The 17,156-nt window shown below is 46.3% G+C and overlaps 2 protein-coding genes across 4 annotated transcripts in view; both read left to right on the top strand.

Annotated features, from left to right (window-relative positions):
• The window catches only part of INPP5B (inositol polyphosphate-5-phosphatase B), a 14,413-nt gene extending 2,726 nt beyond the window's left edge, over positions 1-11,687 (top strand). For 2 of the 3 annotated variants that reach the window (XM_015649469.3, XM_015649471.2), the window contains 17 exons: positions 2,167-2,260; positions 3,187-3,357; positions 4,050-4,151; positions 4,529-4,643; positions 5,230-5,346; positions 5,658-5,845; positions 6,335-6,446; positions 6,608-6,717; positions 7,580-7,715; positions 8,190-8,300; positions 8,933-9,095; positions 9,244-9,479; positions 9,661-9,774; positions 10,132-10,216; positions 10,516-10,643; positions 10,890-11,001; positions 11,260-11,687. In XM_015649469.3, coding sequence (XP_015504955.1) covers positions 2,167-2,260; positions 3,187-3,357; positions 4,050-4,151; positions 4,529-4,643; positions 5,230-5,346; positions 5,658-5,845; positions 6,335-6,446; positions 6,608-6,717; positions 7,580-7,715; positions 8,190-8,300; positions 8,933-9,095; positions 9,244-9,479; positions 9,661-9,774; positions 10,132-10,216; positions 10,516-10,643; positions 10,890-11,001; positions 11,260-11,384 — 2,219 coding nt within the window. In that variant the 3' untranslated portion in view covers positions 11,385-11,687. The remainder of the gene's footprint in view (positions 1-2,166; positions 2,261-3,186; positions 3,358-4,049; positions 4,152-4,528; positions 4,644-5,229; positions 5,347-5,657; positions 5,846-6,334; positions 6,447-6,607; positions 6,718-7,579; positions 7,716-8,189; positions 8,301-8,932; positions 9,096-9,243; positions 9,480-9,660; positions 9,775-10,131; positions 10,217-10,515; positions 10,644-10,889; positions 11,002-11,259) is intronic. The other variant, XM_015649470.3, reaches the window with a different exon arrangement.
• A 90-nt stretch (positions 11,688-11,777) lies between these two features.
• Positions 11,778-17,156, top strand: part of MTF1 (metal regulatory transcription factor 1) — a 17,192-nt gene continuing 11,813 nt past the window's right edge. The window contains exons 1-3 of the mRNA XM_015649396.2: positions 11,778-11,882; positions 12,138-12,602; positions 16,936-17,156. Of these exons, the coding sequence (XP_015504882.1) occupies positions 12,189-12,602; positions 16,936-17,156 (635 nt within the window). The 5' untranslated portion in view covers positions 11,778-11,882; positions 12,138-12,188. The remainder of the gene's footprint in view (positions 11,883-12,137; positions 12,603-16,935) is intronic.

Here is a 17,156-nt window from a genome sequence, read left to right as displayed (position 1 = left end):
CCGCTGCCGGGCTCTGGTCGCCGCCGCTCCGGTGCCGCTGCCCGTCCCGAGTGTCCGGGTCGGCTCCGCCGGGCGGGCCGCGCTCTCCCGGTGCCTCCTCCGCTGGCTCCGCCGCTGCGGGTGCTCGGTGGCGTTCCCCGCTTGGCAGAGTGCAGAAGTGTGAGAAGAGTCAGAGCTAAAGCGATTCCTGGAAGTCAGTGTGCGGTTCAAAACCTGACTGTTGGCATTTTGCTGTATCCTTTAGGCCGGATATCATGCTCTCGTTGCATGAAGTCTAATTTAATTCTCCCCATTGGACGCTAAGCATGAATCCTGTTTTATCCAGGAGATATGATACATTTTCCTGCTGTGTTACAATGTCACTGCACATTTTTAACATTGATGCCTTTATTACTGCTTGAATCTCATTTAACTGGAAATTCTGTGCAATTGAGATCTGTAATCTCTGCATGATGCTCTGTATTTCTGTGCTCAGTTCAATTATCAGACAGGGTCATTATTCCACTTCACAGTGCTACCATATAGATCCCTCTGACTACAGAAATCTGTGGCTAGATATAAATTTATCTAAAGGAAACAGCCCTTTTCCAAAGCTAATCTCTTTCTTAGGAGAATCCTACCTAAAACTGATTTCTGCCCATGAGGTTAGAATGCAGGGAGTGATGAATAACTCTGATCTGTGGATCAGGTAGTAGTTGTGCCAGCAACAGGCTCACAAGTCTTTCCATTCTGCAATAACGCCTTCTGCATACTGGCGAGTGGTATGGGCCCATGTTGGTAAGAAAGCCTGGAAATCTGATTTTTTCTTGGCATAAAAGTAACCATTGTCCATTGAGGCGAAGGTTCAGTTTGGTTCCCATCACTCACTCTCAAGGGATGTTGCATGGTTGTTATTGGGAGACCTTGCAGAGATCCAAGGAGTAGTAATTAAGTTCTCAGTGGAGAAACTGCTGTGTCCCAGGTCCCTAGGCCCACACTTCCCATTGCATCTCTGTGTGCTCCTGGTCAATTCTGCTTCATTTGAGCTGTGTGATCTGCAGTGTGTTTGCAGTCATGTGCTCTTCTGCGTCCAAGCTCTGATAAATCCTCTTACACTGTCTATTCTCAGAAAGCTCTTGGGCAGAGGAGGTTTTCCAGGCTGAGAATTTGGCCACTTCTTGCTATCTGGTTTGTATCCTGAGGGCCTGGGTGAAGTACTGCAAGTTCTATTTCTGTTTTGTGCTCTTGTTCTGCAGAATGTTCTGTGACAGCAATAACATCTTAATTTTTTCTGGGTTGTGTTCACTGGAGGAGATGCTCAGCTGAATGCCTAGAACCCAACAGTCTTAATATTTCTACATCATCATCATTAGATTTGTGTGCTAAGGAGCATGATTTTAAAATTTCTGGTTTTGCATCTTAAACACAGAAACCTCTCCCAGAATCCTCTTTTTTAATTGTTATTTTGCAATTTTTAGGAGCAGAATATTATAACTGAGACAAAATGCTGAAAGACTGGTCAAATTTTGCTAAAGTAGTGTGATGTGTTTAGTGTCAGTCCTGTGGTTAGTTTGATTTGTAGCAGCCCTGTTAGTGTTTTAGGAATGTGCAGCTTGCATTGAGGCAGATGTTTCTGCTGAGGTTCAGTGGGTCTGTGACTCTTTATGGCCCTCCAGGTGCCTTGCTGGGTATTTGCAGATAGGTAGAAACCCTTTAAATGGTACTGTGGGGTTTGTTTGTTTTCCCCTTCCCCCCCACCCCCCCTTCTTTGTACTTCCTGTCTTGCTTCAGAAAGGAAAAATCTGCTATTAACATAAATGTTTCAGATTCCTGGGGTAAAGCCCTGGATTTTGTGCTGCTAAGTCCTGCTTCAGCTCAGCTGTGAAGGAGAGCCAGCAGCAGGTGCTCCCACAGAGGACAGAGTTCTGCTGCTCTCTGTGGCTCCTGTAGTTTCTTCTTCTGCAGGGGAAGCTGCAGCATCACAGAACAGCTGGGTCAGAGTAAGCTGAATCTGTCAGGTAGCTGAAAGAGAGACTGTGGGGTACTTTGTTTTTCCACACAAATCTAAATTATTTTCTGCCCACAGATTTTTGCCAGAGTTTACATAAGCATGTTGATAAATTGAAGAACACTTTGTGTTTAAAATGAAACTTTCTGTTGTTGGTTTGTTGTTTTTCTTTTTTCCAGAAGCGGTTGGCTCTGAAGGGGTCAAACAAAATGGAAAAAAAGCTGCAGTCAGTCAGAGCTGTAGCCATGACAGCACTGATAGAAGCACTCCCAGGTCAGTGCATGCAGGTGGCGGGGTCTAGAGCAGAAGCTGGCAATTTTTTGAGATGAGAATCTGGAAGTTCTAATTAAGAGAAAACAAAGTACAGCATAAGCATGCTGTCAAAACATTAGCAGAAATTTCATCCCACTCCCTCAGAGACAATCCTTCCAGTCCCCTGTTTGGGCATATTTTGGCTGTTTAGTGGGACAGGACTTGCTAACATTGTTTATTTTGAATTCAGAGAGTTTTGGCTTAGAGCCACTGTGTCTTTCATAGATACACTCTTAAAATGTTACAGTTTCATTTTCCAGTTCCCAGGACTTTGTGGACTCTGATGCAAAGCATTCCGAGTCTGTCCGTGTGCTGTCCTTGGCACTGGTATGCAGGTTGCTGACCTTAAATTTATACCATCCAATTGCTGGTGGGAATTCCCAAGCTGTGGCATTGTTCCTTTGCAAAAGGAGTCTGCAGAGCCAGGAGACATAAAGTAAAGCCACCTTTGCCTCCACCCACTGTGGGCAGAGCTGGATGATTTCCACCAGAAGGTTTTATAAACAAACACAGTTCTTCATTCTCTGGCTGAGGTCAGAAGGGCTGAGCACAGGCAGAGGGAGATGAGATTTCCCTCTCCTTGCTCCAGTAAGCAGGGAAGATCTGCAGGTTTTGTGTCATTTTCCAGGTGTGAGTAAGGCCTGCTCTGCATTAACAGGCTGTACCAGGATGGTGAAACCATTTGTTATTTTAGTTACTTAAACTGATTTTATCTGGAGATCTCAACCCTGCTAAGAAATGCTCTTTTCAGTCTTCTTGGCTTATCCCAAATATTACCTGTCTTTAGTGAACAGACAGAAAAATGTGAATTAAGGCCTCGGTGGCAGAAATATCCTAGTTAGGGTGTGGGGATAGGGCTTCATCTGAGGTTTTGCTTTCATTTGCAGGCAAAACAAACTCAAGCCTGAAGTGAGAACTGAACAGGTTCGGGCCTCTCGTGTCATGGCTTCGAACAAGGCCTCAATCTTATCAGAACCAAAGTTTGGACTCAGAGATACTATTGTTAAATCTCAGCTTGTACAAAGGGAGAACTCCTACACACACATCCAGAACTACAGGTAATGATCACTCCTGAGAAGAACTTTCTGTTGTGGGTTGTAACTTGGCACGGGTTGTCAGAATAACTCATCTATTATTTCATCCCTCATCCCCACAAACAGCAAATTCTGTAGAAAAGTATGATCCATACTTTCCAGAACAATTTTCTTTCCATGTTTAGGCACAAGCAAAGCAGAATTTTCATTCATGTCTCTAACAAGACTTACCTCATGGTTCTTGTGGAGGAAATGGCCTTTTTGAAATCACTTTTTTTCTGTGCTTATTTTAGACAGTGTCTGGAAATTCACCAGCTCTGTGCACTCCAGTCTTCTCCCTCTCCATTTCTGTCCACTGCTTATCCATGTAGTTGTTCCAATAAGCTCATAAGAAAGAGCTTGAGTGAAATATATAATTAAGACCAAAACTTTACTGTGTTTGAAACAGTTTTATGCATCTCATTCTGTGAATTTATCATTTCAACCTGCTACTGCACAGCAACAGCCTTATTTTTGTTTTATAACACTTTGTATCTGTCCTTCCGTAAAAATGTGTCTGTAAAGGTGCAGCTGTAATTAAATCATTTTAGGGATTTAAATTTTGTTTTCCCTGGCAACATGTCAGTTGTATGGACCATTATTTCCCTGGTTAATAGCAGTGCTATTTCCTGGGCTCTGCAGTTGGCAGCTCAGGGATTGTGTCACTGTCTTTGCAGGGTTTTTGTCGGGACATACAATGTGAACGGTCAGTCTCCCACAGAGAGCCTCCAGCCTTGGCTGAGGTGTGATGCTGAGCCTCCAGACATTTACTGCGTGGGGTGAGTGCCTGTCCCTGCCCATCCTCACAAACCCGAGCTGTGCTGGCAGATCTGTCACCAGAGGAGTTCAGCCAGGACAGCACAGGAATGTTGGCACTGGTGTAGTGCATTGCAAAGCTCCAGGGTGGGTGTGTCCACAGCTGGTAAGGGTTGTTGGTTTGGTAGGGTTTGGCCTCTCAGTCTGACAAAATCCTTAATGCCATTTGATGTAATAATGACAGTAATTTAGCTTTACATTTAACATACATCTATGAACACTGAATTTGAGTTTTCAGTTATAAATTTCAGTTATTAATTTAATGAGTATTAGCTGATTTAGTTCTTTCCCAGAGAGAGAGAGTTATAAACAAGTGCATGGGTTCCTTCCTCTAACACAGATTCCAGGAGCTTGATCTGACTAAAGAAGCCTTCTTTTTCAATGACACACCGAAGGAAGAAGAATGGTTTAAAGCTGTAACTGATAGTCTTCACCCAGATGCCAAATATGCAAAGGTAAATGTGGCTTTTGAGGAGGTTTGAGTGTGGAATCATTTTCCACTTGGCTCTTTTCCCTTTGCTTTCTCTTGTTCTCAACAGCTGTGTCTTCAGAAGCTGTGCAGGTTCTGTAGGCAGTGTGCTGAGGCAGGGGCAGGATGGAAACAAAGCCAGGCTTCCCCATTTAAAGGGACCTCCTGCTGTCTTAGGGAAGGAGAATAGGAAGTTTTGTACCTTCTTCCATGTCTGCCTACAATGTATGGTGGAATTAATTATGACAGTATTTTGGTCGGAATACTGCTTATGTTTTAGTTCTTGCTCCATAGGTCTGCTTCGTCTCTTTTCTCTGTTGTTGAAGGGAATCTCCTTTCATGAGCTTATGTCTGTGCTGTAGCTCTTGCTTTGGGCTTCAACTTCCTTTACTGATGTTGCTCCCAGCTCCTTCCTGGGCTGTGCTTCTGGGGGTCTGTGCACTGTGAGCCCTGCTGGTGCACTGAATGATCCTGAAACTTTCTTTTTAGTGACTCAAATTATAGATGGATGTGCCTTCTCTCAGCAAACCTCTTCCATTACAGCATTGAATGGACCAGGGTCTGTTTTTCAGGTGAAACTTGTGCGCCTGGTGGGGATCATGCTCCTGTTGTATGTGAAGGCAGAACTTGCTTTGAACATCTCTGAGGTGGAAGTTGAGACTGTGGGAACTGGAATCATGGGGAGGATGGTAAGAATGGCAACCATGCATGAGAAGGGGTGAGATTTGGAAGAGCTACCCTCCTTGGATGCAATGGTTATTCCTCCAGCTAAGGGCTGTGGCTGCCTCTAGAAGCAGATAGTCCTGTCCCCGTGCCAGCTCAGGGCACAGCAAGAGGGAACTGCCAGGTGCTCACCAATGTTCAAAGCAGCAATCACTAATTAGGATGTTTTTTCTCTGGAATGAAACAATCTGTCTCAAAGTCTTCTGGCTTGTCCACTGCTAGTAACTCATCTGCAGTGTAGAAGCTTCTGACCAATGTCTTTTTCTTTCTCTTTCAGGGTAACAAAGGTGGTGTTGCCATCAGGTTTAAATTCCACAACACCAGCATGTGCATTGTGAATTCTCACCTTGCAGCTCACACGGAGGAATACGAGCGGAGGAACCAGGACTTCAAAGACATCTGCTCTCGGATGCAGTTCTGCCAGTCGGATCCAAATTTGCCCCCTCTCACTATTGGCAAACACGAGTATGCTTCCCACCTGGCTGTGGGAATCATGGCATGTGCAAAGGAGAGCTCTGTGAATGTGCTGGGGGGTGAGGAGGGGAGCTCAGTGGCATAAACATCAGCTGAGGGGCCAGAAAAGCTTTCCCTGGTTTGCACAGGGCTCATCCACACTTTTCTGTCACTTTGTGCTCTCCCAAGCCTTGTTTTATTCTCAAGCCTGGAGTGGGGAAGGGGCAGGAATAAGCACTGACTTCCCCAGCTGTGGAATAGTAACAGCACTAGTCACTAAGGGACAGTGACAAGCATGCAGAACAGTGATTAATAATGGCAAAAATTGAAAAGGTAGCTGCTCTTTTAAGTTTTCACTGTTGTTATTCTTGATGAGAGCAGCTCATCAGTGGGGTTGTGATGGGGAGAGCCAGGAGCTGCAGAATGGAGCTGCTGTCCGTAGCTGGCTGTGCTCTGGGCAGCTCCAGGCCTCTGCACATTGTGGTGTATGTTCTCTTTCAGTGTGATCCTATGGTTGGGGGACCTCAACTATCGTCTGGAGGAACTGGATGTGGCAAAAGTGAAGCAGCTTGTAGAGGAGAAAGCATTTCTAGAGCTTTGCCAGTATGACCAGGTACTGATGTCTCACCTACCTGCACATTGTGCTGAGGGTGCTCGGTACAAACCACACGACTCCTTGGCCTTTTCTGTGCTCAATGTCTCCCTCTTACTCCACATGGAAATTGTGCTTGGGATTATCTAAAATTAGAGTTTTCATCTTTTCTTCTTTTGTAGCTGAAGAGGCAAATGAAGGCAAATGCAGCCTTTGAAGGCTTCACAGAAGGAGAGATCTCTTTCCAGCCAACATACAAGTATGATACTGGCTGTGATGACTGGGACACAAGGTACAGTGATTGTCTCAGATGTGATGCTACAAATGGTTGATGGAAATAAAAACAAGGCTAAAAAATATTGCAGGTCTAATGGCTGTAAATAGGAATGGTTCTGAGATTATTTCTGGTTCTCTCCCTTCTCTCCAAAATTCATCTCCTGTTTACATCTATTTGCATTGTTTTTCTCCCACAGCTATTTGTCAGATACTCCTGCTATTTTTTTCCCCAGTAATAATTCTATCAGATTTCCTCTTAGAGGTGTACAAAGTTAATGAATCCTTTTAGCTAGTTTAATTCTTTTTTGTCTGGTTCATTGTTTTTTTCCCCCAAGCAAAATTTTTAGGATCTCATTTTTGCTGATCTCTCCTGTACCTGCTCAGGTGAGACCAGCCAGGGTTGACATGGCATCAACTGTGCTGTTCTTCAAAAGCCTGCAAGAACCATCCTTCTTGTAATGCTCTATACACAGAGCAGCTCCTCTAGTCTTAGCAAACCAGGAACTTCAGCTGCAAGTGCAGAAATTAAATCTGTGCAGCTGTCAGTGAAAACAATAAATGCAAACTTTAAATGTAGAGCCTGACTTTTTATTTTTCATGGCTCTCATAGTCAAAAATACCTGAGAATTGCTTTGGATGTTAATTGTTTCTTGCACCTTTGAAGAAGCAGGAAGTAAAGCATGAGCCACAGATACCTTATAGTAGACACTCAAACATTTTATATCTATGCAAAGAAACTGTTAAAATTACCACTTTGATAGACAATGAGCTCCAGGCCACGGCAGGAAACCCTGATCTCTGGGCAAGCGATGTTCTGCACTGTGTTGTTACTGCATCTGCACTGTGCCAGGAAATGGTGATTTTCCCCTCTGTTTTAGTGAGAAGTGTCGCGTTCCAGCGTGGTGTGATCGGATACTCTGGAAAGGACAGAACATTGCCCAGCTGAGCTATCGCAGCCACATGGCTCTGAAGCTCAGTGACCACAAGCCAGTGAGCTCTGTGTTTGATATTGGGGTAGGTATGTCAGTGCTGGATGAAGCAACTCTGCTGACCTCATCCCCTGGGTGCTCATTTCTCTCTCCTGCTTTTGTGGCATCCAGAGAACAATGGTTTGAAAGGTGGGCTGGTCAGATATGGAGATTGGATTGTTGATCATAGTAGGCAAGGGCTGTGTAAATGATACTGCAGTTAACCTGAGTATCTGTCGGTGTTCTTTTGCATAGTGTGCTGCCTTCTTATTTTTTTCTGAGGGGAAAAAAAATGGTTGATCTAGTACTGACTGGCTCTTGTTAGTTATGGCAAGGTCCTTTACTGTTGGATCATGAGAAGACCTTGGAGATGAGTAATCCAAGCAGCTCTGCCCATTCCCTGTGTTGTATACTCTAGTGTGCTGCTAAAATCAAATTCCTTCCCATGTTTCCAGCTGTGTTCCAGCTGTCCTGCAGAGGCACAGTCAATGCTAGCTGGTCCAGTGTGTGTCCTTTTCAGGTGAAGGTTGTGAATGAAGAGCTCTATCGAAAAGCCTTTGAGGAAATAGTCCGCTCTCTGGATAAGCTGGAGAATGCCAACATTCCCTCGGTCACGCTGTCCCGCAGAGAGGTAGGGCATGGTCATGTGCCAGCACTCCCTGAAGAAACTGAGCAGCCCTAGACCCCAGCAGTAGAAGATGCATCCTAGACCCTTGGGTCTGGTTCCAAAAAGTAGAGTATTTTGACTTCCAGCTGCTCTCTGTGTACAAGCCCTAGGAATCTCTGTTCCTATTTAGATGCCGGTGATTTCCATTCACAGTCCAAGGCTGAAACACAGGGTGTGTCATTCCCTGAGGTGGGAGGAGAGAAAGTAAAACGGTGGTTTGTGACCCTTGCTCTGATGTGTGCTTTCAAACATAAAATGTAAAATTGCAAGGATCTGGAGAAGGTCACGAACAAGCATTAGCTTTGTGTGTTGGGACTATAAAGATAAGCCCAGGGGACATTTGAGGCTACAGCTATCTCATTCTTAATTTTATTGTAGTTATTTGAGGGCAGCATTTGTTTTAAAGGGCCCCCTGACACAAAGGATTTTGACATTCAGAGTAAGCAAGTGTGATCCTGTGCAATCCTGGAAGAGATGGGAGTGGGAGCAAGAGGTTAATCTAGTTGTCTTGCAGCTTAATAATTAAACCACAGGACAGGAATTGCTGCTCAGCAAGGTGGAATTGGCTGATGATGTTGACTGTCATTTGTTTCTAGATCTGTTTTGAGGACGTTAAATACATGCAGCTGCAGGTAGAGAGGTTTACAATCCGCAATGGCCAAGTGCCCTGCCAGTTTGAATTTATCAGCAAACCAGATGAGGAAACCTACTGCAAGGAGTGGCTGACTGCTAATCCCACTAAGGGCTTCTTGCTCTCAGGTGAGCTCCTCCTTGTTTGTCTCATGTTAATGAGCTGATATTGTCCCCTTCTGGCTTAGCTCCCTCTACACTTCTGAGAGTGCTGTGTCTGTTTGCAGGCTTAATGCTGGTTGTAACTGAGTCTGGGTTTTTTATCATCTTCTGGCAGATGCTGAGATCACAGTTGAGCTGGAGGTGTTTGTTAATAAATCAACAGCTACTCGCTTAAACTCTGGAGAGGAAAAACTTGAAGATATCTTAGTCTTGCATCTTGTCAGAGGGAAGGATTATTTTCTATCCGTAACAGGCAACTATTTGCCAAGTTGCTTTGGGTCTCCCATCCATACACTGTGTTACATGAGGGAACCAATCCAGGACATGTCAGCAGAATCCATTCGGAGACTTGTGAGTTAAAGACAAGATTCCCTTCCAAACACTCAAGAGCATTAAAACTAGATGCTAAGGCCTGTCTGTTTTTATTAAGAAGTCTCAATTCTCAGGTATAACCTTTGTGAAGTATTTTTGCTGAGCTGAATAAGAACTACATTTTGTTTGTCTCCCTCCTGCTCACACTGCCCTCCCTCAGACCTTGATGCCAGTAGACATGAGTGATGACTCTGCCCAAGATGAAAAGCCCATGGACATCCCAAAAGAGCTGTGGATGATGGTGGATCACTTGAATCGCAACGCTTCCCAGCAGGTTGGCACTGGAAATACAAAATGAGATGTTTGCATTAGGTTAAGTTTTGAAGAAGATACTGGTAATGGCAATCACTACAAGCTGGTGTTTGGCCAAAGGCCATGGGAGATAAGTGGTCCTGATGCCCCAGGTTGTACTGTTTGGTGCTAGTGACCTTGTCTACGTGTTCAGGCATCAGCAAGTGCCCTCCGCACTGCTCTTACTGCAGTGCCACAGCCTTCCTAGAGCTGTTTGTGCTGATTATTTGGGTGATAACCACCAATTTGGAGAGACTTTCCAGGCAGATTATAAGGACATTGTTCCATTTACCCAAAATTCTTCTATTTTCCTTGGACTGATAAAGGGTTGTCTTTGCAGGAGGACCTGTTTCAGCAGCCAGGCCTCAGATCTGAATTTGAGCAAATTCGAGACTGTTTGGACAAAGGAATGTACGATACTTTCCGTATCCTTTTAGACTGATGCCCGGGAAGGCTCACTACGCCAGAGTGCCAAAACTGGAAGAGGTTTTTATGCTGCTGTCTCTCCTCCTGGTGTAACTGAGCTCTGCATTTCCTCATGGCTCTGTGTCTTCCTCTGCTGAGTCCTGGTGATGCCAATGAATTAAACAAGTGCCCAACTGCTACCAGCAGCAGCTCATGTGGACACCAGGGGATTAACCCAAAGCTGCGAGCTGTAGGCAGAGTTCTGGGACACCTAACCAAAAGTTCATTCAGAACTGTTCCTTAACCATGTTTGGATCAGTGGGCAGCAACCACTCAGTGGCAGAGGCATTGCTGCTTTTCCTGGAGAGTCTGCCCGAGCCTGTCATCTGCTGCAGGTTCTACAGCTCCTGTCTGGAGAGTGCCAGCAACTATGGGCTGAGCTGCCAGGTACTGCTGGCCCTGAGGGATCAGCTCTGATTCCAGAGGTGGGGAGGCAAACTGCTCTCTGGTACACCAGTCACCAGGTTTTGCTCTCAGTAACTTAATCCTCTGTTAATGGAAATGATCTGGAGCTGGTGCTTTTGGGTTATAAAGAGCTGTTGGCACTTGCAGACAGGGGGATTTTGCGGGCAGGTGCAGCTGGAAGGCATTGCTGCGTCTGCAATATAAATGTTGGTGTTTTTCCCTCCTCAGATTATCTCCAATCTACCAGTGTGCCACAAAAATGTGTTTAAATGTCTGATGGCATTTCTACGAGAGCTACTGAAGAATTCAGGGAAAAACCATTTGGATGTGAATATTCTTGGTAAGGCAAGCAAAATAACCCTCTGTTCAGAGGGGCTGCATGGTTAGGGCAACAAAACACTTCATACCTGAGTGCAGTCATGGCTTGTACTGCTTTGAACCTTTTATTATAAGTGAATATTCCATAGAAGAGCAGGAGATGTGGGGATCACCAGCTTTATCCTGCCCCATTCCCAAGCCGGGCACTCTTCCCTGGGGCTGGTGGCATGGCCCTCGGTGTCGTGCTCTCATTGTGTGTCTGTGTGGCTTTTCCCTGCAGCCAGCGTGTTTGGTGGCTTGTTACTCCGACCTCCTCCTGGACATCCCACGCCCGACATAGCTGAGAAGAGGAAAGCTCAGCAATTTATCCACCAGTTCCTCATCAGAGAAGATGGTTTACCATGAATATCAGATGCAGTTAATCTGACTTTTAGACATTGAATTAATGTAAAAATATTTTTGTACATTATACCGGCGCTTTTTTTTTTGATATCACAGTATTTTATACAATCTGTTGCTTTTGGAGCTAGAGATCAGGCAATTGGACACCTGATTATGCTGTAAAGTCCGTAAAGTTTCCCAATTAGCTGTATGTAAGCAAGTTAAAAAATAAGAGAGCTGATATTTACACTGTATTTTATTTAACTTGTTAAAACAACGAGAGTTTTTAAGTCCCTGCTATTTAAATAAAAAGATCTTTCCGCGGCCTGTGCCCGGTGTCGCTGAGGGCCGTGAGGCGCGCGCGGCCGCGCGGGGGCGCTGTGCTCCGGCCGCCCTGCCCCTCCCGTCAGCCCCCGCGGCGGGGGCGGTGCTCCCGGCGTGCCCCGCGCGGCCGGAAGCGGAAGCGGGGTCGCGGCGATCATGGTGCCGCTGGGGCGGGGAAGGAGCCGCCGCCGGCACCCGGTGAGCGGGCGGGGGGGAACGGGATAGGGGAAGGGAGGAAGGACGGGCCGAGCCGCAGCGGCGCGGCTCGCGCAGGCACCCGTAGTGGCTCTTCGTGGGACCGGGCCGGGTGGGGGTAGCGCCGCGCTCGGGGCGGGACCGCGGCGCTCGGCCCGGCCCGGCCCCGCTGCCACCGGCCCTGGGGCCGTGTCTGCGAGCGGAACGGGGCCCGGGCCGGCCGAACCGCCTGACCCCCCGCCTGTCCTTGTGTTGCAGATGAGCTGTTCCGGCCGGAGCTCCCGGTAGCGCGGTGAGAGGCGCGGAGCCATGGGCGAGAACAGTCCCGAGGACAACGCCATCTACTATGAAGGGGAGGAAGACGACTTAGCCCAAGATGAAAATATGATGAAGTTTGCTGACAAAAATGGGCTGGTGTCCTCCTCGTCCGGGACGGTGTATGACAGGACAACTGTGCTCATAGAGCAGGACCATAGTGTGCTGGAAGATGAGGAGGATGAAGGACAGTGTGGTGATCACTTGCCTTTTTTACCCGAGGGTCACGAAGAAGGATTTCATTTATTAGCAGATCATGAAGGGATGTCACAGGGTTATGTGCAACATATTATTTCTCCAGATCAGATTCATCTAACAATAAATCCTGGTTCAACTCCCATGCCAAGGAACATCGAAGGAGCAACACTCACTTTGCAGTCTGAGTGCCCAGAAACCAAGCGTAAAGAAGTGAGTAGCTAAATGTGATTCTGGGTTTTGTGCACCTTAAAAGCTTTGAAAATGGGCTTTCCCAAGGCTGTTTTTCAGGAGAAGGGCAGGAGTTCTGTTCATTCTTGAGGGGTTTTGTGTAATGGAGTGAATTGCCCTCCACTAAATTTGCTCTCATTGTCACGCCCAGCTTTGCAGTGATCTGGGGAGAACCCAGCAGAGCCGCCAGGGCCATCCCTCTTCCCTGTGATACCACCTGCTGCCCTAGGAACCTGCCAGAAGGCACTTTGTCACACTGGTTGGCAGGAGGGTGTGGCACTGACACGTTTGTGTCAGTGTTGTGTGTAATTCTAGTGATCTTCAGGTTTTCTTGTGGTTAGTCATTACTCTGTGAGTTCAGAAGTAGCTGTAATGACCTGAGCTGTTACTCTGGGACTGGCCACATTCTCAAGAAAAGCACATTCAGATCACAGTTAAGAGCCAGGCCATTGCTGGGAGCTGGAGTACCAAATGTGAGATGCCAAATTTCAAATTATTTCTAGTTTTACTGTGTCACAGGGAGACTGTGACAAGAAGACGGAAGCTTCAAACTGCCGTCTGATGTATTTTGAAATCTCAGGTGAGCCTGCATGGTTAAAATGGAGTTTACTCTTAATTTTGTTTCCCTAATGAATTCCATCTTGATGCACAGTGGGGAGGGCTTGACCTGGGACTCTTCTTTTTGGGTGCAAGAGTAGAGGGAAGTTGACTGGAACACCAGCTCAGGGACAGTTTAGCACTCCTTTTTTTGGCCTGCCCAAGTTATGTGAGGGGTGAGGAGTCCAGGTGGCAGTGGCAGCCCTGGCTGTGACACTGAGTCCTGGCCATCAGCACAGAGCTGTCACTATCGTGGCTTAGTGCCGGGGAAGTGGGGCTGGGGGGCGGTCAGCTTTGTAGCTGGGGAACTTTCTGGGCTGAGGTGTGTTCAGCGAGCCTGTTTGAGTCTCCTTCTGTCAGTTACTCAAGTTAGCAGCTGCTGCAGCCCAGAGCTGCTCAGGTATTTCACTTTCTCTTTATGGGGCCCTGAGCCGCTCCCAGAGCAGGGGGTAGAAGCTAAACAGGGTCAATGGCTGCATGTGCAATTAAACTGACTTCATTTTTTCACTCTTGCATTTTAGAGAAAGCTTGTAAGGCATGGAATTTCCTAGTCAAATGCTTTATATGAATTTATTTTACGTTTCTGGAATTAATTTCCCAGAACAGAGGGCAGTGATACCATAATGTGAAAGCAGTGGCACTGAGCCCTGAGCACGTGTGAAAGGCCTTTTTTCCTGCAGTTTCAAAGGTCTGATAAGTTGTCTGGAGGTGAGGAAAGGAAACCTCTAAAGCTCCCAAGTATCTGGGTCATCTCTGAAAATCAGCAGCTCTACTCTTTGGTACTTCAAAAATGCCCACAACAGTTTTAACACTTGAGATAATTGTTATCTCAAGTTTTAAAGTCTTAGGTTTTCAGGTCAGCCTTAGACATTTAGGAAGGTAAAAAGGGGGTTTTACACTTTAGTTGCCTTTGGCTTTTCTTTATTTTGTTATACATCTCTCACTGTAATTGTGTTGGTAAGAACAAACATGATTACAGTTTTGTATTTCAAATTCAGTTATTGTCTGTTCAGCAATGACACAGAAAATGTAGCCATTTCGGGGGAATATGGCAAGCTCAGGAAGAGTTAAAGGCAAACAGAGCAGTTACTGTAGACTTTGAACCAGGGTGTGAGGCTCTGCTTCTTCTGGCCCTGTTGGCTATTGCACAACGAGTTCCCACCTCTGAGGTAAGTGCTGGATCACATCTCTTCCAGTGTCCCCTGGTAGAGGCAGCAGCTCACTGTCCCTGGCCAAAAGCCACAGCCTTTGGCCTCAAAGTCCCTGGGCCCTGTCCTGCCTGTCCAGGGCTTGGCCTCCGCTGCCTTGTTTGTTTTCTGTTGTGCTTGGGTGCTGTTGCAGCCTGGAGCTCTTGCTGCTGTCTCTGTGAAGCTTTCAATTCAGTCTCTGATGGTTTTGTGTGTATAAGCAGTGTGCAGTATGTTAATGTGCTAATGTGGAAGATTTAAATACTGTGGTGCTTCACAGAAAGGTTGATTTTGCTCAGAACATGGTGGTGATATTGCTGCTGCCTGTGGTGTGCTCTGAAGGTTTTGTGAAATAAAGATTTGGCCTTTGAGGGAGGGGGAGCTCTGCAAGACCATTGTCAGAGTTCAGGCCATTGAACAGATGTTGCTGCTGCCACCTTCCCTTACACACTGGCAGTGACAGCTGGGAACCAGACAGCTTAATCTGTAATTAGTACTGTCCTTTTTCTTCTAGACCTAAATGAAAACACCTAGAAAGCTTAACAGAATCCTCTCTTGATTTTCAGGTAGTTCCTGCCTGTGTCAGATCCCTTGTGTACCATGGGAAGTACTGTGGGGAATATTCTATAAAGTGTTCATTTCCAGCTGCCTTAAAACTGTAACAGGGAGCATGTACTTCAGCACTGATAAACCAATTGTACTGGATCTGGTGATCCCGAGGAAGGATGATGTGCCCTCCTCAAGTAATAAAATTTGTGTTCTGATGTTGGTGTGTTACTGCTCTGTGCTCCCGTGTTGTGACTGCCTCAGCACAACCAGACTTCCTAACTGCATTGTTACCATGCTGCAGTTCTTGGGCATTTAGTGGTGACTTCTGCCTGATGTAAGCTGTAAGCTAAGGGCAAATTGCTTAGAGTGAAATTACTGTTTCCTTCTCTGAGAATGCTGAGCAACTAGTTGAGAATGTGAAGGGATGAATTCCTTGCTTCCCCTGGCAGGTGAGAGCTCAGCCATGCCCAGGAAAGCTGGGCTCCAGCTGCTTCACAGAGGCTGGGGAACACAAAATCTTTCCCATTCCTCCTCCCACAGCTTTCTATATTGAGCATGACATCACATGGTCTGGGATATTCCTGGATCTGTCCTGGCTGCATCCCCTCCCCACTCCCTGTGTACCCCCAGCCCCTAGCTGGCAGGGTGGGATGAGAAGCACCAACAACAATCCATCTCTATACCATCAGCTCTGTGTCGAGCACAAATCCAGAACATGCTCTGTACAAGTGAAGAAAATGAACTCTATCACAGCCAAACCCAGCAGTTATGGTATTTCTGTGCTCTGTGTAAAGTCTCTTGTGTGTCTCACAGGAGGGTTTAACATTCTCCAAATACAAAGGTGTTATTGAGGTAAGGTGAGGGTGAATGCCAGCCTGTTGTGGGAACAAGAGACCATGGATTGAGATACACAAAAGATCACTTAGCTTTATAAAATTTTCTTAAAGGAGTCTTGCTGGCAGTTTTGTCCCCTACAAAACAGGTCGGAAGTAATCAAGAAGCTACTTCTCTTTCGTTATGCAGAACGTGATTTATAGCTGGTAGGACTTGCCAAGTTCTCTCCTGGGCTCCTCAGTCACCTCTAGGTGTTGAGGTTTCTGAACTTTAACAGTCAAATGAAAGCCATCAGTCGGTAGTTAATGGTGGAAGATAACTTTATTCAGGCAGATCGGGGCTTCTTTCCTTCTGCATCACAAGAGAGGATGAGATTTCATTAGGTGTTACCACTTGCTCACTGTAAGATCCCTTGTGCCTGTTGCAGAAGTGGGGAAGGTACCTAATCTAGTTCCATGTGAAATTGTCCTAGGGATCTCCATAGCTTACTGAGAAACCTGTGACACCTGTATCTGGGTGTCCTTGTGACCTGATGTGATCCATTCCCCTTCAGGCACTGACTGTTCCAGTAGCCACAGAAGGAAAGAACAAGGCTCAGTGAAGGCTGTTTTGGGATAAAGTGAAATAATGAATGGACTGGTGTTTAGACCATGGGAGATGGTAAAAACTGTTTTGCTCAGGCTCAGTGCCAACTGAATTTGATGTGAATTCAGCCCCCAGGGCAGTGGGTTTGAGATTGTGACAGTGCATTTTCCTTTGTCTTCCTGTCTCTGCTGGAAGCATCAGACCAAAATGCAGGTGCTGCACTTGCAGGTGGTGGACAGATTTGATGGCTCCTCAATGTTCTTTCCAACTGTTCTATCAGATTTTTAGCTAGGAAAATTTTGGATTTTGTTTTTCCTTTTCCTCCTTCCGTTAGATTCCTGTTCTGCAAGGCCAGCTGCTTTCCCATGTGCCACTCCTTCCTCACAGAGCACAGCAGAAATGTTGTTGTCAGAGAACTAAGCAGCAGTAAATTTTTGGTGGGGGCATTGGGATCAAAATCTGTTGGATTTTCTTTGATGTCTGACTGCATCAAAGGACTACATCCATGTCTGGATTGCAGAAATTATTAAAAATGATTAAGCATGCAGTGTTTTGTCCTTCAGGTTAAGCGCTACCAGTGCACCTTTGAGGGCTGTCCCCGCACCTACAGCACCGCTGGCAACCTGCGCACGCACCAGAAAACCCACCGGGGGGAGTACACCTTCGTCTGCAACCAGGAGGGCTGTGGCAAGGCCTTCCTCACCTCCTACAGCCTCAAAATCCATGTCAGGGTGCACACCAAGGAGAAACCATTTGAGTGCGACGTGCAGGGCTGTGAGAAAGC

Source organism: Parus major, chromosome 23 (assembly GCF_001522545.3).
Source record: "Parus major isolate Abel chromosome 23, Parus_major1.1, whole genome shotgun sequence".
NCBI classification, from domain to species: domain Eukaryota; kingdom Metazoa; phylum Chordata; class Aves; order Passeriformes; family Paridae; genus Parus; species Parus major.
This window is presented reverse-complemented; position numbering and strand designations above follow the sequence as displayed.